We start from the raw sequence: 23,873 nt of genomic DNA on the forward strand, positions 1-23,873 counted from the left end.
CATACAGACAACATCATTACGACATGCACTGTCAACTGAAATCTAATTTTTTTTTCCTCTTACATCGGTACACATCGATGTATGAGACATAGTTTAATAATTATTATTAGGGATTAACATCATTGGATCTGATAATAATAGTACCTTGTCTGTTTAACAAAGCACTTACTTGTAGCTACTGAAAAGGATGTCAATGTATGGTAGCACATCGACATCCCTGCTACCATACCATATATATGCAGAGCGTTTAAAAATGATCACATTTTACACTAAAACTCCAGAGCGCCAATATATTTCAACAGTCTACGTCACATGTTACCAACCATGCATTGAAGGTCATCTAACTGCTTACGGTTACATCTTGAGGTTTCTAGATAATTACATGTTAATCTAGATAAAGGTGCCATGAGCATAAAAGAAAGAAATTGTCTTGGCACCTATTAGGCACAGGTTTTCAGGATTCAGAAAGACCACTAGACTACTATACAACATACTCGTACATACAATAAAAATTTTTTTGCAGGTAGGGTGTCTTCCCATATCTATTCCAAGGCCTTAAAATAACCAAAAAGGCAGTAAACCTCAATAATTCCTACCACACTGAAACATTTATTAACAGATACTGTCTTATGAAGAAATCATTTTCTTCCCAACCTTGTGCAGTCTGTCAGTGTCATGGACTCCACTGCAACTGCGATTCGTTGCGGTAGCTGTAACAAGGATTGTGGCATAGGTAGGACAAATAGTTTGTCTTTCGCATGAAGTCATAAAAAATCGTAAGAGGGCTGAATTTGCTGATTGTGAAGGCCATCTGCACCACACGTCGTCACCAGCAGCTGCTTCGTCGAGACATAGTTCAGGCAGATGTTTGGTCAGGAGTTGTCGTACAGCTAAGTAGAAGTGAGAACCATATTGCTAGCAGATGGAAGTTGCTAGAGTGTTTCTGCAGTTGAGACAGAACCTGCCAACAAAGTATGTCGAGGTAGCAAATGCCTGTGACGAATTCCCTCAAAAATAGTGGGACTATAGATTTTCTCCCTTGACACTACGCTGAGCCTGTCGCATGGTCGAAGGAGTCTCGTTTCCAATTCTATCGAGCGGATGGACATGTACGGATATGGAGACAACCTCATGAATCCATGGACCCTGCATGTCAGCAGGGGACTGTTCAAGCTGATGGAGGCTCTGTAATAGTGTAGGGCGTGTGTAATTGCAGTGATAGGGCCAGTTTCTTTGTCTCTTCAGTGTAAATAAAGCACCGACAAGACCGTACTGAACTGAAGCTACAGTTTCGACGCTCACACGCAATCGCAGTCACTCGTGATAGTTATCAAAAAATTACAAAACGGATTGTGTGGTAGAATGCTCGCTCAACACAGTCGATGTCTTTGAACGTTCATTTTTTGGTCACGACCTGAACACTAGGGCACCCGTATTTTAGTTACTTCAAGAGTCACAGTTAACACATAAAAATCGGAATTTCGAGTGCTCGTCTTTCAAACACGTTCGCGTTCACATTGCGGCCCTCCGTTGACAGTTTTAACTCATTGTTCTACAAAATAGCCACATCTATTCAGAACTCTAATACACGTGTCCGAACACGATAAAAACTGAGCTCCGAAATGTAGTTATATTTCACTCAGCGATTCTTTAGCTCACGAAAGATGCGCGAACATATTGGCCTCTGAGTGGCTGAGAAATATCATAGCCATCCGATATTAGTTTAGACCTGCGCAATCCTGTATCTCTTACATTCAAGCAGTCACAATATAATAGTCTTTACGAGCAATTTATTGAATGAAAAAATTGAGCACCCCCCCCAGATATCATAGTAACTCCATATTTAAAAAACTGAATTACCGTAAACAGTTTCTTGTTTCCCCAGTACCATAAAATGGCGAATTACATGATACAAGTTTCCTGTGAGAGCATGATTCACTCTCTTCTCTGTACAACCAAGTTCTCAAGCTGATGTATACTCAGTTAATAAAAACAATAATATTCATTTATTATTCTACTCCGCATTCATACCTTTGTTCACACGATTAACTAAACATAATAATTCAACAATAATTAATAGAAGTCATAATATTCACAATGGATAAAGTTTTATTTCTAAATATATCTTTTGACTTGATAATTTCATTGTCCATAAGGTGCTGACATCTTTCGGCCACAGTCGTTAACTACACTGGTGTCCAAAATTAAAGCAACAAACCGAAATTTTCTAAGGTTCCCTTTATTTTTCCACAAAATAGTATACGCAAGTGATAGTAAAGTAGACACAATGCACAGAATACAAAATGTAAACAGCTGCAAAGTGCATAACGGTAGACAAAAGTGGTCTTCGTTTTTCCCAACTTAATGGATTTGCACACACATTCTGAAAACTGGTTAATGTGCTCAGTGTGGGGTGCGACCACTTCTGGCAGCAACACAAGCATGACAACGGCGAGACATGCAGTGAATGATGTCATCAATCTCATGTTGAGACAATAATGCCAGTTCCTCCTGCAGAGCTGCTCGCAGGTCTTGGAAAGTGGTTGGTGAAGCTGACGTGACGCAGCCCGTCTCCCCGTGGATCCCAAACAAACTCTATGGGATTCACGTCGGGAGAGGTCGCAGGCCACGCCACGCGTGTGGTATCTTCCGCTTCCAAGAAAAAATCAATCACCGGTACTGGCATTATCAATATGAATTTTGGGCCCACAGCACCTCGCAACGGTCGCACATAAGGTCCCAAGACCTTGTCACAATACCTGACACCAGTTAAACTTTTCCGATTCACCTGTACAATTTCGTGAAGAGGTGTTCGCGTAGTTCCCATAATCCCTGCTCACACCATACATACATACATATATACATTACTCCTTGTTCCATATATCATGAATACGGCATTTCGTAATGATGTGGAACGTGTCACTTTAAAATAAGTTTTCTTTACACATAATAATTAATTAATTAATTGTTTTATTTTATTTTAATTTAATTTTATTTTTTTACAGTTACTACTTCATATCTAAGAATTCATCTATTCAGTAGAAAAAGCTGTTATTCAGAAATTCTTTTAATTTGCTTTTAAATATTGGTTGGCTATCTGTCAGACTTTTAATACCATTTGGCAAATGACCAAAGATTTTTGTAGCAGCATAATTCACCCCTTTCTGTGCCAAAGTGAGATTTAATCCAGAATAGTGAATATCATCCTTTCTTCTAGTGTTGTAGCAATGCACTTCGCTGTTATTTTTCAACTGGGATGGGTTATTAACGACAAGTTTCATAAGTGAGTATATGTAGTGCGAAGGTATCTGAATATACCGAGTTCCTTAAATAAATGCCTGCAAGGTGATCTTGGGTGGGCTCCAGCTATTCTGATTACACGCTTTTGTGCAATGAATACTTTCTCTCTTAATGACGAATTGCCCCAAAATATGATGCCATATGAAAGCAGTGAATGAAAATAGGCATAGTAGGCTACTTTACTGGTATTCTTATCACCAAAATTTGCAATAACCCTAATAACGTAAGTAGCTGAACCTAACCGTTTCAGTAGATCATCGATGTGTTTCTTCCATTTCAATTTCTCATCAATACTCACACCCAAAAATTTTGAGTATTCTACCTTAGCAACAGACTTCCATTCATAGTCTGTATTTATCAATGGTGTTATGCCATTTACTGTACAGAATCGCATAAACTGTGTTTTCTCAAAATTTAGTGAGAGTCCATTTGCAGAGAACCATTTAATAATGTTCTGAAAGACATTATTTGCAATTTCCTCAGCTGATTCTTGCTTCTTGGGTGTGATTAATATACTTATATCATCAGCAAAAAAACTAACTTTGCATCTTTATGAATACAGAGTGGCAAGTCATTAATATACTGAACCCAGAGGGACACCATTCTTGATACCTCCCCAGTTAGAGGACTCTGCTGGTATTTGTAGACCATCTGTACTGTTAATTTTAACCTTCTGCATTCTTCCAGTTAACTATGAATTAAACCATTTGTGCACTGTCCCACTCACACCACATTACTTCAGCTTATCTAGAAGAATTTCACGATTCACACAATCAAAAGCCTTTGAGAAATCACAAAATATCCCCATTAGCGATACTCCGTGATATCGGTCTCTTTCCACAGTGACTGGGTCCCGAAATCGAGTTCCACGTTCCCTTCAGACGCGGATTCATCGAGAATCAGTCTCCATACCAAATCGTGACTCATCTGCGAAAAGAACATTGGCCCACGTTTCACGTGGAATGCTGACAAATCCACTCCAGACGTTCCCTTCCGTGACGATGCGTCAGAGCTACACAAACAACAGGTCTCTGCCAATAAAGGAGACTCTGCCGAAGCGTTCTGTACACCGTCTACCTCGAGACAATACTTTCTGTGGATGCTGCAGGGTCAGATGGCAGTTGCTGTGCAGCAGTAAGGCTTTACCGTCATGCCCTTACAACCAAATAACGGTCCTCCCTTTCTGATTTCTGAAATGGCCGGCCGTACCCTGGTCTTCGGGGTACAGTTTCCGCCTCTATAAACTGTCCGAAAAATAACAGAACGATTGACATTAAGCGGTAAGGTCACATCAGTTTGCGACTGTGCTGCTTCCACTCTTCCTATGGTCCTCCACCGCAGGGAGTTTGGTAGGCGTGTTCTCTGTGCCATACTGCACCGTCTGTGACTCTGTACACAGAAATTGTGGATGACTGACTACCCGGCAAACACTACCCCATCTGAAAGATATCCTGATGTCGTCGTCTGCGAGGTTGTCCTTTGACAGGAGTGCGACATTCCGTGCAGAACACTATCTTAAGGATATCTGTTGACAGTCTGTATGATTATGTCAAGAATTAGAAAGAAAACAGAGAAAATGGAGTTTGTTGCTTTAATTTTGGACACCAGTGTACATGAAACTGCTGCTATGATCACAGCGCACACGTGTCGTTTGACGACCACCTTTCATCTGTGCGGGAAGCTGCTCGCTCGTGTTAATTGCTGTAAGTGCGATTTATGGCGCTACGCCTCATCACGACTTCATATTTCTAGGATTAGCTGGAATGTAGCTCGAACGCGATCAACGTTTGCTCCGACACAGTAATACGACCAGGAATTCTGCCTTTGTAAACGGGGCTCATCTCTTCAAACTGTTAGTACCAAGTGATAATGGACACTCTACTGAGTGACTCTTGGAGGTGATGCGTGCGAAGTACCAGCTCGACAGCAGATACCACTCTCTGTTTGCCGAGGACGCTAGAGCATAGTTGTCATTTCCTCCACTAGCTTTCTCTGGTGGCGGCAGCCTGCAACAAAAGAATTGCCCCTATATGAGAAAAAAAATTGGTTCGAAGGAGAATATTTTGTACCGTCTCGTTTCTGCCAACTTTTTAAAGTGTAAAATTCTTTTGTGCTCACCCTGTGTTAAACTATTTGTAACCTGAAAACAGTAACTTATCTGTCGTTTTGCACAATCTGCTAATTTATGCTATCGATTGATAGTTGTGGTGGTAGCTACTTTGGCATCAGAATTTTCAAACCTTAAAAAATAATTAGGAATTGACATAAAAGCATCCTTGTTTAGAAACAGGTTTAACTCAGCTGCAGCTTTTTAAAAAGACCATAATTGGGGATAAAATTACGAAACACCGTTCCGGCTACATTACGAGTGTAAATGACAATGCAAATCTCGTTCATATTTTCTTTCTGGTGCACACACACCGAGAAAAATGCAGTGCAAAATGTTCCGGCGTAAAGACAAGCGCCGGCACGAAGATGAAGGAGGCAAGGGCAGAGAAGGCCGTGAGACCCCGTCAGCCAGTAGTATGCTGACTAGGACAGCACCAAGACAGGAGTGGCCTCTGTTCGAAGAGAATATAAGCGCCGCTCCTGCCAGTCTCGATTTTTCCCCCAGGGCACCTTTTCTCCCTTATCTCCCTCCTCACTTCCTTCCACCTCTCTCCCCCTCCTCACCCCTCCCCGGGCTTCCACACCTCTCCTCCACATACCCTCTCCCTCCCATCTTCTCTCCACCTGGCATCCTTCCCCCTCCTCCCCCCTCTACCCACCAGTATCTTCCTGTGGCAGCCTCCCCCTTTTTTTTCTTGCAACAGTGTGTTTATAGTGCGCCGAAGATCGCCATCATTGTGTTAGTGTTTCTCTTCACCTTAGTGCAACAGTGTTTCTTCGTCAGTGCTCCTACGTTCACGTGTTCAACCGTCTGTCTACGTTTTTGTACTGAGCTGACCTTCCCTGTGCGATCAGTGCCTTCCGTGAACGACTTCCTTTCTTTTTCATTTGTCTGTCTCCTGTTTTTATCTTACTTGTACATCTGTTTTTATGATTCCATGTTTCTTGTAATTTTTTTTTTTTCTGTGGCCCAAGAGCGGCGTGGATAGGACGGTGCCGGCCTACCTTTTGTAAAGGTATAAAATAACAATAAAGAAAGAAAAACAGTCTCAGCGCACTAGCAGAGGCACTAGCAGACCCAGACTAGAGAGCACGCACTAGAAGAGAGACACTAGAAGGGCCGTGATTAGTGATCCACATGAAGGTGTTGATTAAATTGCGTGGACATTGTATAAAGCGAAGGACATTGATTATTTACATGTCGCCATTTCCTTACGATCCAAAGCTACGTCAATCTGCTTTATTGTAACAAAAAAGCGTTAATGTTATTTGCCTGAGTTGTTGTTTGGTTATCCGAGAAATCAGCATTTAGGCACCCTATAAGAGACGAGTGGGCAGGACATCACACAAAGAGTGTTATCTGTAGGTCCATTTCTGACTTCATCTGAGAAACAATATCTCTGCGTCCGTCGCTTTCGTAGTCGCACGTCTAACTGGTGGCTGGTGGCAGCATTACAATGTGAAACTGAAGCACCCCTAATAATCCAGTAACCGTAGCTGATCGCGAGTAATCGCGCTCGTTCCACTGAAGCGCACGGTAGTGCCTCGCAATGGGTGCGCGCGATATCGACAATACGGCGGGCGTGTCGCGGCCGTATCACACGCAGGTGCTGTCTGCCGGGCGTCCATTGTCGCGCCGGACAATGGACAGCGGTAATTACATGTATGCTGCATGTCAATAGAAAGCGTGATGAAACACTCCGGCTGTGAGCACACAGAGACATCCAGGGCCAATTTTCCCCTTTCTTCCACACGATTTCAATTGGGTTAAAAGCAATTAGCGCCATTCAGCTCACACGAAATGTAGCCTTATTGTTTAGCACACAATTAACCTAATGCTCGTTACTTTATACCCTCCAGCTTTTACAGTTTCACGAGGGCGGTAAGTAGCGTGTTCCTGTAGAAGAGGCGAACTATACCATTCATGAATCCGTTCTTCCTTATGCCCGAAATTTAAATGATAATGGTATAATTCTGAATATTCGAACGATAGTAACCGATGGAAGGATACAGAAAGACACAGCCAAAAGCTGCAGAACTGAAGTGACCAGGCAAAGGAATTATGGAAATGGCAGCTAATTACTGGCGAGTCCTGATTATTTATTGATATGAAGCTTATTTTAGATGGGAAATGAAATCTACTACATGCACAGGATGGCAGCCAGACAAGGAATATTTTAGGGAATGAGTTTAAAAAAATTTTTGGGAATTAGTTTTAAAAATTTATTTCAAAGGCTCCGTGGGATCTTTACAAGTTTTCTCCCAGAGTAATTCACACCGTGTCTACGTGACACAAGTCGCTTGCCTTTCAAACCCCAGGCAGTTCTGTCCAGTTAAAAATGCTGACAGGAGACGCCCTGAGCCCTCTGCTGAAACTGCTAGCGAATTCACGCTATTGGTCTTAGCTCATAGCGTGCGTGGGATACAGGTCACGTGTGTGGACGCTGGAGTGTTCTGCGGTGTGGAACACGGTTGCCTCTCTCTCTTGTAATCCAGACCTCGAGCAGAACAGACGTCCTTTCGGAAGGCTCTGATTTTCACGAGCGGCCACCAACATAGGTTAACATGAACCGCTTCCCCTTCCCTTGCCCATTTTTATTGATTGTTCGACTTCCTAGACTGGCCTAAACCTGCTAACTTCCGACCCTAGGTGCGCCTTTTGTACTCCGTATGTCGAAATACACCCTCTTTATTGTACTTAATTCCCTGTTTTGTCATTTAACGGCAGCCCTCGATGCCCACTATCAAATCCTGACCGCTCGACCTCCTGCACACTGCTGCCACGAGGCATATTTAACGACCTCCTTCCCCCTTCCCTGTCATTTTATACATTAACATTGGTGTCAGAAGTTTCTCTCCCCATCCCCAAACCACGAAATCTTTTGCAAACTGGTGTCAGGAGTGGGATGAAACAATCATATCCCTCCTTCCCGGCACGTACGCTTTTACGTTTGGTGTCAGAAATGGGACGTTAGCGTCCGTATAACTTTACATTGGTTGCAGAAGTCCCTCGTAAACTTCCCCTAACTTTACATACAGTTTAAAAACGGATGTCGTTTAATTACATGTTTTAAAACAAAATCATCTAAGTATCTATTGTAATACTAATGTAACACAAAACTCAATTAGACAGGGTGACCCAAAAGTCCATTAACATTTAAAAATTCAATACTTCACCGAATAATGTAGGTAGAGAGGTAAAAATTGGCCCGCATGCATCAAATATCATGTCGTATTATGGAAATCAAAAATGTGCACGAAATGACCAACTAATGGCACTTCATATGATACAAAAGTAATAATTAGCATAGCAACTGATTTTTAGCAAAGACGGGGTTCTTCAACTTCAGTTCTGCCAGTACCTCGTCTCCTACCTTCCAAACTTCACAGAACCTCTTCTGGGAACCTAGTTCTGCAAGGTTCGCAGAAGAGCTTCTGTGAAGTTTGGAAGGTAGGAGACGAGGTACTGGCAGAACTGAAGCTGTGAGGACGGGTCTTGAGTCGTGCTTGGGTAGCTCAATTGGTAGAGCAGTTGCCTGCGAAAGAAAAAGAACCCGAGTTCGATTCTCGGTCCGGCACACAGTTTTAATCTGACAGGAAGTTTCATAACAGCGCACACTCCACTGCAGAGTGAAAATCTCATTCACGATATTCGTCGTAAAAAAATGTAGAACATGTCCCCCATCATTCATCAACAATACCAACAGTCGAGGGACAATGTTGTGAACAGCACTGTACAGCGTGTCAGTAGGTACGGTGAGAAATTGCCGTCCGATGTCTTTACGCATCCCCAATGAGGTCACGATCGCTGTAGACTTGCGACTTCAGGTAACCCCACAGCCAGTAACCACCTGGACTGAAGTGAGGGTCCTGGGGAGCCAAGCACGCGACCCTCAACAAAGGATGTGCACAAGAGCTGTTTCATATGCTTAGAAATACGTGGTGGAGTGCCAACCTGCATAGAAGTCGCACCTTGCAGCAGTGTTCATCAACCATGCTAGGGACTATCCGATTCTGTAACATATAGGCGTACCTCACACACATCACACTGACAGTTTGAAAAGTAGCACCCCACATTCACTGGAAGGAAAAGTGTCTGATCTCTACTGATGTGATAAGTTCACACCAGACCGTGACTTCTGCACCTAAATCTACGCCATTATTCTGCTATTCACAATAAAGTCCCTGACAGAGTGTTCAGTAAACCACCTTCAAGTTGTCTCTCTACCGTTCCACTCTCGAACGGCGGGCGGGAAAAATGAGCACTTAAATTTTTCTGTGGGAGCCCTGATTTCTCTTATTTTATCGTGATGATCATTTCTCCCTATGAAGATGGGTTCCAACAGAATGTTTTCGTAATCGGAGGAGAAAACTGGTGGTTGAAATTTCATGAGAAGATCCCGTCGCATCGAAAAACACCTTTGTTTTAATTATAGCCACTCCAATTCACGTATCATGTCTGTGGCACAATCTCCCCTACTTGGCGATAATACAAAACAAGCTGCCCTTATTTGTACTCGTAGTCATGCAATGTGGTTTCCGGGACAGTTCTAGGGTTTTCGGTAGTCCAAACTCTGCGGTTGTGGATGTTGACAGACCCTCGTAGTGTGAAATGGACTTCGTCGATCCACAACACGTTGGATGTCCAATCGTCATCTTCCCCTCTTTTTTGAAGTGCCCACACGTCAAACGCTCTCCGCGGCACAAAATTGTCGGTTAACATTTTCATGATGACGCTGGATTTTGTACGGATAGGATGCGTTGTTCACTGATGTTTTACTGTCCAGCGCCATCTGTTGACCAGCTTGTGCACTCGTTTTCGGTTTTAATGAAACCTCAAGCCTTTTAAAGTACCTGTACCAATTTTTACCTCTATATCTGCATTATTACGCGAATTACTGCAGTTTCATATGATAACGGGATTCTCGGTCGTCTTGTATATAATATAATGTCTTACAAAAAGATTGATCTGATTTCTCAAAACTGTATCTTATGCAAGAATGACCATAGAAATTTGGGATTAATTTTAACGTACGCATCGAAATTCAAAGTTGTAATCTGCTGTTTTGTTTTACTGACGATAGGGCTTTCCCTACTGCAGCTAGGTCGTTCGCTCAGTACCCATCATGCATCAAGATGGGGTAACACAGCAGCCAAGGAAGTTTTGCATTTTCATTTCAGTACCTCGAACCAGCACCGCACTGGCACCAGTACGTAAAAGCGTTCCTTAAAAATCATAGCTTCGACGATGTATCGGTAACGTAGACCACAGTTGAAATTTGAGTCAGTTTGGAATGATACCTTAGCAGAGTGGACGAGAAAGAATACCTTGGATCGGAAAATTAAGGCAATGGGCTTCACACAGGAGCGAGGAACTTTTTCGAACAAACAGAAGTGATGTATCTACCGATAGTCACCAACATCCGGAACGGATGGGCATTAGAAGAAGAAGAAGACCGAAGAAGAGATAGAGACTTAATCGATAACTTTGTGTTTCAGATTCATCTGCACTAACTAAGATAATACATCATGCTGAAGGCAGCGATGGTTCGTAAACACACGTTCGCAATCATCTAGTAAATGGTTAGATTTCAGACCCACGTTTAATTTTTTTTCCTTTTGTTGTAACATAGTTTCACAATTCAGTACAGTTTGATAATTGCTGCTAATAAAGATACGACTTGAGTATTACTGTGCGTAACGTGCATGTAAAAATTTTGGTCTAAACGAAATTACAGGTATTTCGGTTATATTGCACTATGTCACTGGTATTTGTGTAACTGCTACTGTTCATTTGTTATTTCTACTCTCTAAGATGCAATGTTAATTATGCTTATCGTTTGTTTTCTATGATATTGTTACTATTTCCCAAATAATGTGATTGTGTGTAGTTGAGAAAACTTGCTGCACGCTTCGTAAAATTCCAGTGTGTGTGTGTGTGTGTGTGTGTGTGTGTGTGTGTGTGTGTGTGTGTGTGTGTGCCGGCCGGTGTGGCCGAGCGGTTCTAGGAGCTTCAGTCTGGAACCGAGCGACCGCTACGGTCGCAGGTTCGAATCCTGACTCGGGCATGGATGTGTGTGCTGTCCTTAGGTTAGTTAGGTTTAAGTAGTTCTAAGTTCTAGGGGACTGATGACCTCAGATGTTTAGTCCCATAGTGCTCGGAGCCATTTGAACCATTTGTGCGTGTGTGTGTGTGTGTGCGTGTGTGTGTGTGTGTGTGCGTGTGTGTGTGTGTGTGTGAATATGTTCGTCATTTAATTTCCTTTTGTCAGTAGCGATGATGATTTTTTACAACGTGGATGCTATATTTGATGTGTGGACCACCAAGCCCGCTCGACGGGCTATCAGCCGTTCATAAATGCGCCGACCCATCTTCCATCGGTCACTGTGCCTCTTCCGGACGGTTGTTTCCTGCCCCGATATCGTACCACAGCATCCTTCTGACTGTTTATATTTTCTTCAGCTCTAAACCCTACTCTTGGTCGATATTTTCAATTAATGCCTAAAATTATGTTGATCATACCATTACGAGTGTAACTGAAATTGAAAGGTGGCAAGCCATTCTATCATTTTAACTACTCTGTCGGTCAGAGTCATTATTTTTGTAAACTTAAATACGCCACTGCTCTCATTCATACTCCTCCATCCATTCACTGTTTTTATTTTATTGTGGTGATACATGGATACTCAAGCAATTCAGAATGCAGTTAATTTGATGATTAATTTGAGTTCTGGAAGTTACCATAGACAAAGGAAACAAAAGTGCCCTAAGTAAAATCACTAATTTCATTTATAAAAATTAGAAGTGTAGCTCATGATTTGAAGATTTTTGAGAGATAATAGTTTTCTACATGTAAAGATAGCATATAGCAACACTTGGACATATATTTATGATAATGGAAGCAACATCTTGCACCATTAAAACAAGACATCATTTACATTTCTCTGTATTAACTTCCACCCCCCCCCCCCCCCCCCCAATTTTCGTTCCATGAGTTTTAACTTAGGCCCTATAGGAAAAAAGGGAGATGTTGACACTCGGCCCCCACATTAGAAAAAAAAATGGGAGAAACGCATGAAGTATCGTTTTTTGCCAAATGTATGCACTAAAATAGCTGATTAACTAATAACTTCATTACTTTCAAGCTAACTATTAATATTCATGCATACATTTATTAACAAAATCTGTAACATTATGATGTATTGACTTCGTAATGCAAATTCAGATTTGGTTTAAAAATTCTCTCTCTCTCTGATAAATTTAATTTTTTCTTTATTTTTGCCCTATGCTTATATACAGCCTGTAGCACATACTGCTTTTATTTCTCGCTTTTTATAAACAGTAATTGAGGTCCTCCATGTGAATATCATTACTCTCAACCGATACATCGACAACTTTAAGTACTCAAAGTGAAATGCAGACGAAGTCGTCATTTTTCATGCAAACTGAAGGATTTGTCTTACGGAACTCGTTAATTACGTCAAATCTGATAAAAAGGAAGGGTTACTTTACAAAATCAAAGGGTTCAAATCCATCAGTGATAATTTTTGAGATTTGCTCAACTCCTTAGTGAACATTTTCGGTTTTTTTTATGGTTCCTCCCCACGATTCAGTGAATTGGTCATTCTCATTTTTCCTTTAGAAGTCACGTTAGATGAAGAACGCGACGATCAAATTCATTAGGCGACTTGAAATGTAAACACGGTGCTTTCGCTATAGGGAGACACAGACCCACCCTTCTACCTACATACTGACGAGGAATATACAAACAAATTGTATTCTCTTCTTGTTCCTATAGTTCGTTATGGAATACTAACATTTTGAAACAAGAAACAATTTCCGTCGCCTACCCTACAACAGCCGCTATTTGAAGTTACTATTGAGGTTACTATTCACACATTCCATGCTGTAAGAACTGTGCAATCATTTTTACATAGTTTAGTAGTTTCATTTTCTTTTTTTTTTTCCCTTTTGCGGCACATAATAAGATTTTTGGAATGAATTCACTTTAACTGCACAGTGAGATACTTGCAATCTATCCAACTTTACCACAATACCTAATAAGCTACGTACTTAAACAGTTACAACGTTTGTGAAGCATTATAGGTTGAAAACTCGTAAATCAATAGCAAGGAAATCGATATCTGAAGACACAATGCCACACTCAACAACGGGCGTTAAATTTTCCTGTCACATCTTCTCTACTTAGCGGCCTTTGACAACGTCGCTATTTTGTGTCAGTGCAGAATACGAAGGTTAAGACAGAAGCAAGTACTTACAATTAGACAATCCAGAAATAAGTTTCAATGTTTTGAAAATTCTACAGAAACTTTGAATTGAAAAATTACAGCTGCTTTAAATCTGAACCATGAGAAAGAAGAAAGGCTTCATTTACTATCGGTAAAAACAGCAAATCATGTGTACTGGTCAGAACAATGCACGGCTGTAGGTACTCAATGTTTTGCGCAGTTAAGAAGGGTAATAAAAGAGAGATAATCTTTACCAGTACCCACTAAATTTCATAGTCGTGAAACAACAATAGTGGTGTTGTACTTCTTTCTTCTTTTAATAGAACAAATGCTTAATGTAATTTGTTCAGATGCCGTACGACATAAATGATAAGTTGCATGAGAAGGTACTTTTCAGTGAATTGAAAAAGTTAAACTTGTGACGTGATATATTGTCAACCCTAAAAGAAAACTAATAGTAACCCTGTTAGAAAAATAAATTTAAATAGATAACAATTCTTCCTTTTGTGATAAATAATAAAGCTTCATATTGTACAGCTCACATACCATTTGAGACGCTCTTCTTTCTTGTATATCTTCTCGAGCAATTTTGATTCGAAACGTATTACAGGACATCGATTTGAGGATTTGAATCATTACTTTGAGCATAGTGCAGCAGCAATTCGTCTGCTCTAAGATTTCTCCTTGGCTCTCACGCGGCACAGAACAGCAACGTCCCTACAGGAGCACACACCACTACGAACTGTTACGTATTCAACTTTTTACGCTCACTCTATATCGCAAGGCGTTCCCCAACTTATTGTGTGCGGATACATCGGAAGTTTTTCAAGTTGCTTATATACTGAGAGTGATGTTACACGATCACTTTGTCAATGACAATTTCTTTGAAGTAGTTACTACACATTCCTGACGCTAAAATTTACGTAGAAGAACAATAAATTAATGTAGTTACAACTACAACATTGAACTGATAATACAGTAAAAGGTACTACACAAATAAAAGAACGTTTGACAACAACAGGGCTAATCGAAAAGAGAGAACACACTTCAAACATTTGTTGCTTCCAATTCCAACTTTCCTGGAAAGAGGAAAATTCAAATTTTTACGCGTTCATTGGGAGCACCATGTGTTACACGACACATATCAACACGGTAGATCATTTCCTGCCGCACACAAAGGAGCTGGTCTCTGGTTATCGAATTCACAGCTTTAACAATGCGAGGTCGCAGGCTTTCAAGAGTATCAGGCATCGAGAAGGATAAAAAACGCGGTCTTTTACATAACCCCACAGATAAAAGTCACAAGGTACGTTCCCTGGATAGCTAGGAGGCCACCAGCAACGTTCATCTTCGGCTCTTCCTCTTCCAACCCAATGTCCTGGAATAGTGTCATTCAAGAAACGTCGGATGTGCTTAGAGAAATTCTCCAAGCTCACCTCTCTAAGCACACCTTGTGAATTTCACCTGTGACGTTCCGTAAAAGACCGCGTTCTTATCCCCCTCTGCTATGTCCAACACTCCTGAAAGTCTGCGACATCGCATTGTTGAAGCTGTGAATTCGATAACGAAAGACCAGTTGCTTCGTGTGTAACAGAAAAGTTGCCACCGTTTTTACACACATCAAAAAAGTTTAGCATCAACCCAGTTCCCAGAACTCCTGAAGACAGACGTTCACTGTGGGTATCGTATCACAGACACAGTCCCTTTGACTGTTCAGAGGTGTCACTAAACCCGTACAAAGATGTAAACAAGCATGCATGAGCAGCGTGTGTTAGACGGAGGGGATCCGACAGCCGACCAGTTCCAGTCATTCCACCAGGAAGGAGGTGCACGGCTCGTGTTGTCTGTAGTTCAACAATACCTAGACGGTCAATACCGCGGTTCGATCGCGTCCGCATTGTTACATTGTGCCAGGAAGGGCTCTCAAAAAGGGAAGTGCCCAGGCGTCTCGGAGTGAACCAAAGTGATGATGTTCGGACATGGAGGAGATACAGAGAGGCAGGAACTGTCGATGAGATGCCTCACTCAGGCCGCCCAAGGGCTACTACTGCAGTGGATGAGCGCTATCTACGAATTATGGCTCGGAGGAAACCTGACAGCAACGCCACCATGTTGAATAATGCTTTTTGTGCAGCCACAGGACATCGTGTTGTCGGTTAACAAGCACTTCGGTCTCATTTAAGTATATGGCCGAAAGAGTCAGCCCTCAGGAATTTTGAAACGAACCCCGTCGTCCAGGACCGTGGACCACAAAGAGCGCAAATTCGCCACGAGATGAGGAAAGTCCACGGGCGTCTATTGTGCTGAATGAGGCCAGGCTGATGAGGCCTAAGCGCTGTAGTGTGCGGGTGACACAGACGAGAACCTACGCCATAGGAAAAACCAGGGAAGCATAGCAGTGTTAAACATGGCGGACCTAATATCGGTCATAAGGGGAAACATTTAAGAAAACTATTTAATTCCGTAGTAATTCAGTGAATTAAGCTACAGTTATTGTAATCTACCATCCTCCATAAATTTTCATGGTAATCCCAATCAAACTTGAATTCTGATCATATCTATAATAGTTCAGTTAACAAGTTTTGTAACAAAGATCCGATTTCTATAATCTGAACGCTTTGGTCGATCTTAACGATCGATATTTCATATAGAAGAAAATAATTAAAATGGCGAACGTTGTAAATATCAACTCTGTAACTTTAATTGTTTAAAAGATATAGTAAATTTAAATTATCAGTATTTTCCGCTAAGCATCAGATCATCATTTCCTCCACACAAAACACATTGAATGATGCCAGCATGACACCTTATTGATCATTAGGTAATAGAGTATTTGTTGTAAAGTTTAGTGCATAATAGTTACTTTTGTTCCTTATTTATTTATCAGAAAGCACACTGGTTCAAGACTAATGGCAGGGGCATTGAAAGTTAAGAAGGAAATTGTATTGGTTTTATGTAAATGAATTTAACGTTTATTATGTAATGGATATTATTGTTACTTTATTTAGAACGTGAAAGTTGTCAACTTGTGATTACTTAAATATGTTAAAATGTAAAATAATGTAGAATAAGCTGTCGCCAATCACATGGACGTCTTCAGGAAAAGGAACTGCCGTAGGCAGTTGAGCGAAGATATTCGGCGCGCGGGAAACGCGGCCGGGCACGGGCAGAGAGAGAGTGCGGGTGCAGGCGCGAAAGTGGACAGTTCGGGTGGAGACACCAAGGGGTACAGTTCTGATTGAGATGTTAGAGCGGACAGTCGGTCTTTAGGCAGGTAGGAAGTGAAACGACTTAGAAAATTTCGCGTAGTGTGGTATCGCGGGACTTAGTCTCTGAGCGGTGAGCAGCCGGTCGCCTGGTGTGAATTCTAACTTTTCGCTTAGTCAACGAGGTGGAGTGTTGGACTTTTAATTCACCATGAGATTGTGAATGATCGATCTCTGTCAAATAGATATGCGCTCGAGTGTAACAGTGACTCTAAATACGACCACTACCGCTATTAATGTGCTTTATGAATAAACATTATTCTAACAAAATCGCAACTGTGTGGCCTACATCATTTATGGGTCGTTAATTTAGTTCCAGATATTATTATTACTGTTACTATATGTTATATTAACTTTTTACTTCGCAAAGTTGCCATCAACCAGACAATTTAACCAAAGGGTCACAAGTGCTTAATTTAAGACTTGTAATGCGACACGTGCGGTTCAACCCCTAGACGAGTTTGAGCCAAGACATCTCGACGAAGAGGAACCGCATGTGAGCCCGAACATCTTTCGGGTATTAGCTCGCAGTGTTACGACTCAAACTGTGCGCAATAGGCTGCATGATGCGCAACTTCACTCCCGACGTCCATTGCGAGATCCATCTTTGCAACCATGACGCCATGCAGCGCGGTACAGATGGGCCCAACAACATGCCGAATGGACGGCTCATGATTGGCATCACGTTCTCTTCACCGATGAGTGTCGCATATGCCTTCAACCAGACAATCGCCGGAGACGTGTTTGTAGGCAACCAGATTAGGCTGAACGCCTTAGACACACTGTCCATGGGGTGCAGCAAGGTGGAGGTTTCCTGCTGTTTTGGGAGGACGCTATGTATGGGCGTCTTACGCCGCTGGTGGTCAAGGAATACGTCGTAACGGCTGTACGATATGCCATCTTCCGACCGATAGAGTTACCTTATCGGCAGCATACTGGCCAGGCATTCGTGTTCATGGACGACAATTCGCTCCCCCATCGTGCACATCTTTTGAATGGCTTCCATCAGGATAACGACATCGCTCGACAATAGTGACCAGCATCTTCTCCAGACATCGCCGCTGAGTAGTGTGACAGTCTGGACCAACGATGCCTTGAAGAACTTGTGGATAGTATGCCACTACGAATACAGCCATGCATCAGCGCAACAGGACGTGCTACTGGGTATTAGAAGTACCGGTGTGTACAGAAATCTGGATCACCACCTCTGTAGGTGTCGTTGTATGGTGCTACAATATGTAATGTGTGCTTTTCATGAGCAATAAAAAGGGCGGAAATGATATTTATGATGATTTCTATTCCAATATTCTGTACAGGTTCTTGAACTCTCTGAACCGTGATGCAAAACTTTTTTCCATGTGTATGTATTTGTCGTGTAGCACATAGTGCTCACATTGGAGGCATAAAAATCTGTTTTCTCTTTCCAGCAACCTGGGAACTCCGTTTCTATCATTTGTAGTTTGGAAGCAATAAGTGTTCGAAATGTGTTCCTCCTTTTTGAATAGCCCTGTATAAAGTTTTGTAAGCTGTAAGTTTTCAGTGTAGTTACGTTACAGCCCTGCGTGATTGACATTTCCTGGAAGACAGAAAGATAGTCCTTGGGGCGATGAGTCGCCAAGAGCAGCACAGCTAGAATCTTGTTTTCATGAGAGTTATCTCACAATCCTACAGTATGTGGAAGACATCTATTAACCGTTGTCTGACAGTTGACAGTATGTGTCCAATTATTTCGCGCAACTAATATCCGAACAAAATTTTCTCCCGCAAACGAAATGAAGAAGAAAGCATTGTATTTGCGGCGACTACTACCTTTACTTGTAAAAGAAAGACTACTGCGATAGCGAGGGAATGAATCGTAAGCTGGAATAGTTCGGCTTGATCTGCACTCTCCGTGACAGCGTTACTGATTCGCCACGTCACCCTAACAGGGAAAACGCTTTCAGTAAATGTAACTGAAGTAAAGAGGCTGCCTTCATTAGATAACGTAAAAATTTCCTATGCCGAACTAATATTTTGGAAGCTAACGGTCTTATTGTTTTTCTTGTTTTTTTCTGACAGAGGCCCTTATGCTACTGTATACAGATTTCACACAACTCATTTCTATCTGTAATGAAATTAATCCGTAGGAAAGGAAAAATGAACAAAAGTTAGTGCTATGTAGGAGCTACACTAATACAGGGGTTCATAAAAAATATGGAAACACGGAGAGAAAGTTACGCTTGAATATAAATGCCTGCAGGTTCCGCTGCTGTATGTGATCAAAACGGCACCTATGCAATGTCATCAATATGTTGCAAGCGTCAATGGTGGTCAGAACAGTGTTCCGTGTATTTATGAATGCATTATATCGGAGCTGCGAGAATTCGAACGTGGGCAAACTGTTGGTGCTCATATGATGGGTGGGTGCTTCCATAATCAAAGTAGCCAAAGTGTTTGCTGTTTCAGGAGGTCAATGAATCGAAAATTTGTACTGCATACAGGGAAAGTGGAAAAGCATCATTCTCTGGCACCGTTGACAAAGGCGTACGTTCAATGATCGGATCGTGACAAATGGTAATTCAAGAGAATTCTTATGAAAAATGAGAGGACGGCAGCTGGAAGAGGCACAGCAGAATCGAACGCTGCGCACGCGAACCCTGTCAGCAGCAAAATAGCTCGAAGGGAGCTCCGTAAATTGGGAATTGCAGGACGAACTGGAATTCCAAAATCGTTCATCAGTTATGCAAATGCACGGAATAGGAAAATGTATTGGTGAAGCCATAAAATCTGGATTACGGAGAATTGTAAGGAAGCCAATTGGTCGGATGAAACTTGTTTCACACTGTTTCCAACTTCTGGCCGACTGGAACAAGGCAGGGCCACGGTGATGATTTGGTCAGCCACATTGTGGTATTCCATGGACCCAACGGGTATTACGCAAGGTCGGATTACTGTCAAGGATTACGTGATATTTTGGCTGATGAGGTCCATCGCTTGGTACAGTATTTGTTCACCAATGGTGATGCTGTGTGGGGGTTGTTTTTTGGGGGAGGAGACCAGACAGTGAGGTCATCGGTCTCATCGGATAAGGGATGGACAGGGAAGGAAGTCGGCCGTGCCCTTTCAAAGGAACCATCCCAGCATTTGCCTGAAACAATTTAGGGAAAACACGGAAAACCTAAATCAGGATGGCCGGACGCGGGATTGAACCGTCGTCCTCCCGAATGCGAGTCCAGTATGCTAGCCACTGTGCTACCTCGCTCGGTAGGTGACACCGTGTCCCAAGGCGTTAGGCCCTTGATCACACAGCCCGCATCGCCCTGGAATAGTTTTGTGAGCACGAGGACGAATTTTCGCAACCTCCCCGATCATCGTGGTCGAAAGATCTAAGTATTACTGAGTCTTTGTGGTCTACTTTGGATAGGAGGATGCATGATTGCTATTTACCTCCATCATAGTTACTTGAGCTTGCCACTATTTTGCATGAGAAATGGTGAAGGTCACTCTTAAGGTGGTGGTGGTGATGGTGGTAAGATTCCCTTCAAAATCATTTATGACCTGTATTTATCCATTTTAAGATGACCAGAACTTGTTTTGAATGCCATAAAGTTTCCTGCATCGTATAAGGCATGGTAATGTGTTGTGTTTTTGGTGCTTCTGTTTTTTTGTCCACACTGTGTATGTCCCCCTACGCTTCACGCGGCATCGTAGCAGAAGGAAGGTGCGGCTGTGGTGTATAACATGTATGCTCCTTCTGGTGTTTCAGTCGCTGCTGCGAGGCGCGCTCCGCCAACAGAGCGCCGTCATCTTGATCTGCATGGCCATCGACCGCTACATGTGCACGCTGCACCCCTCCAGGTACCACCGGCACTCCAGCAAGAAGGTAAACACCCACCTGGCGCGTCGCCTAGCTCTCAGCGCTCAGATGACTTTGCATAACGTAGACACTACAGAGATTCAAATTAGCTTTTTGTCCCAAAAGCAACCGACAGACTGCGGATGGAAACTTTAAATGCAGGTACACAATGATTTTCATTATTACAGGAAGAAGGTACAACAAACGTTCAGTTAAGGCCTCCATTGCCTACAGTAAACTGAGGTGACGAAAGTCATGAGTTAGATGTATGCATGTATGCAGATGGCGGTAGTATCGCTTGCACAAGGTATTAACGGGGCCCTGCGTTGGCGGAGCTGCCATTTGTACTCAGTTGGTTCATGTGAAAAGGTTTCAGATGTCATTATGGTTGGACGACTGAAATGAATAGACTTGCAGAATGGTAGTTGGAGCTAGACGCTTGGGACATTCCATTTCGGAATCGGTTAGGGAATTCAGTATTCCGAGCACCAAATTGTGTGCATGTGCCGAAATACCAAATTTCAGATATTACGTCTCACCACGGCCAGCGCTATGGCCGACGGCCTTCACTTAACGACCGAAAGCAGCGACATTTGGTAGAGTTGTCAGTGGTGACAGACAGGCACCATTACTTGTGAAATAATCGCAGGAATCTATGCGGAAAGTATGACCAACGTAACCGTTAGGGCGTGCGACGAAATTGGCGGTAATGGGATATGGTAACAGACAAGCGACGCAAGTGCCTTTCCTAACAGCACGAAACAGCCTGCAGTGCCTCTCTTGGGATCGTGCCCACATCGGTTGGACTCCAGACGAATGGTAAACCGTTGCCTGGTCACATGAGTCTATTTCAGTTGGTAAGAGCTGACGATGGACCTATGTTATCAACGAGGCACTGGGCAAACTGATGGTGGCTCTATAATGGAATGAACTCATCATTGACTGAAAATGGTTATGTTAGGGTGTTTGGAAACCATCTGCGGCCATTCGTGGATTTCATGTTCCCAAACAGCGATGGAATTTTTATAGCTAACAGTGCACTATGTCACCGAGCCATAATTGTTCGAAATTGGTTTGAAGAACATTCTGGACCATTCGAATAAATTATTTGGCTAGTCAGACCGCCCGACATGAATCCTGTCGAACATTTGTGTGGAATAATCTAGAGATCAGTTCGTGCACAAAATCCTGCACAGCAAATCTTTCGCAATTATGGACACCTATAGAGGGACCTCCAACGACTAATTGAGTTCATGCCACGCCGAGTTGCTGTGCTACGCCGGGCAAAAGGAGGTCCGACACCATATTAGGAGGCGTCCCATGACTTTCGTCAAGTCAGTGGATGTTGGCTTATGGTTTATTATTTATCAGTCTCTGGTTAAATGCCGCAGTGTACCGATCTCTAATGCTGCGTAAGTTATTTCCTGATATCTTAACACATGTGCTATCACGTCTGTCCCGTATTGTAGGCAGCATTTTTCGTATACAGGGTGTATCATAATTAATGGGGCAACGCATACCGTTGGAAGAACGCGGTTACCGATTCTGCGAAGAATCTCTGATTTAGCTTCCACTAAATTTTCATCTTCTATACCACCTCATTTCACACGTTTCATTTCTTTGATTTTCCGATTTTTCGATGCTACATGACTCATTTGAATACGCTGCTGTACTCCAAATGTACATTCTTAAAAATATCTTCCTCAGATGAAGACAGATATTTAATAGAAGCACAACTAAAGAAATTGCCCTCTTTCCCTATGCTAATCTGGCTCTTATGTCCTTCTTGCTTCCGTCGTCATACCTTGGAGACTGCCGAATTTCTTCACTTTGTCTACCATGTGGTTCCAAATTTCATTCTGCCACCCTTCATTACTGTCGTCTATCTTTGGTTTACTCTAATTCTGTATTAAGTGCTCAATAACATTCTCTTTTTCTTCAAGAGGCCATGTAATTCTTTCTCATTTTCCCTGGGGATAGCAAATATACCCTTACCCTCAATTTTTTAATCAAACCCTTGAATCTTTCTTTTCTTGTCATTGCTTCTTTTATATACACATCAATCAGAAAGAGGAAAAGATTTTTTCCCTTCTCTATTTTCATAGAACCATACTGGTCTTTTTACTTATTGCATATTAACCGGTTTTTTTTTCCTGTAGCTTTTATGACTTGGATCTTTTTTTTTCTTTTTAGAATTTCAAACATCTTGCACCATATTATTTCGCAGAAAGCTTTTTCTCAGTCTACAACCCCTATGAAAGTCTCTTCATTTTCTTCTTACGTCCTGCTTCCATTACAAACCACTGCTTCCTAACCGCATCTCTGATGCCTTTATCAGTCTTGATGTCAGTCTGTCATTTAACAGATCTTCAATTTTCTTTCGCATTTATGCGTATATGATTCTCGTCAGCAACTTCGATTCGTGAGCTCTTAATCTCGTTGTGCGACAGTTCCCTCATTTGTCTGCTTTTGATACCTTCGAAGTTTTCTGGATAACATGTCCTACAACACGTCAGACTCATAGACAATATACACTAAATTGAATTATCATTTGGTTGTTACTTGTCAGACAAGTCTTCTCCCTCGTAAAGGCTTTTCCAGGTTCCCTGTGCTTTCAACATCGGAATTCATATTGCAGTCTTAACGCTGACGCATTTTCTTTTGAATAAAACTATGGTGACATATAATGACTTTAACTAGAGACTTAAAAGTGCTAGGTCCTAATTCTGAGCTGAAATGGTGAGCTGTTTAGCTCGTGGTCTTGCGGTAGCGTTCTCGCTGCCTGCTCATGGGGTCACGAGTTCGATTCCCGGGGGTCAGGGATTATCCCTGCCTCGAGATGACTGGGTGTTGTTGTGTCGTCTTCATCATAATCATTCATCCCCATTACGGTCGGTGGAAGGCAATGACAAACCATCTCCGCTAGAACCTTGCGTAATCGGCGGTGCGGGTTTCCCACATCGTCCCCTACCCTCCTCGGAGTATGGTACCTCAACATCACCACCACCAGACCCGTAATGATTGTTTCCCTTACAGTAATCAGTGTTCTGATTAGTTATATTTCTTATCACAGTCCTTCATGCCATTCAGCGATCATTGCTTATGTGTGTCGT

General features: G+C 42.3%; 1 protein-coding gene across 1 annotated transcript in view; it reads left to right on the forward strand.

The window, feature by feature from the left end:
* The window catches only part of LOC126481991 (trace amine-associated receptor 1-like), a 312,485-nt gene extending 291,483 nt beyond the window's left edge, over nt 1-21,002 (forward strand). The window contains exons 3-4 of the mRNA XM_050105955.1: nt 20,671-20,787; nt 20,949-21,002. Coding sequence (XP_049961912.1) covers nt 20,671-20,787; nt 20,949-21,002 — 171 coding nt within the window. The remainder of the gene's footprint in view (nt 1-20,670; nt 20,788-20,948) is intronic.
* The last annotated feature ends 2,871 nt before the right edge of the window (nt 21,003-23,873 follow it).

This window comes from Schistocerca serialis, chromosome 5, assembly GCF_023864345.2.
Source record: "Schistocerca serialis cubense isolate TAMUIC-IGC-003099 chromosome 5, iqSchSeri2.2, whole genome shotgun sequence".
Taxonomy (NCBI): Eukaryota; Metazoa; Arthropoda; class Insecta; order Orthoptera; family Acrididae; genus Schistocerca; species Schistocerca serialis.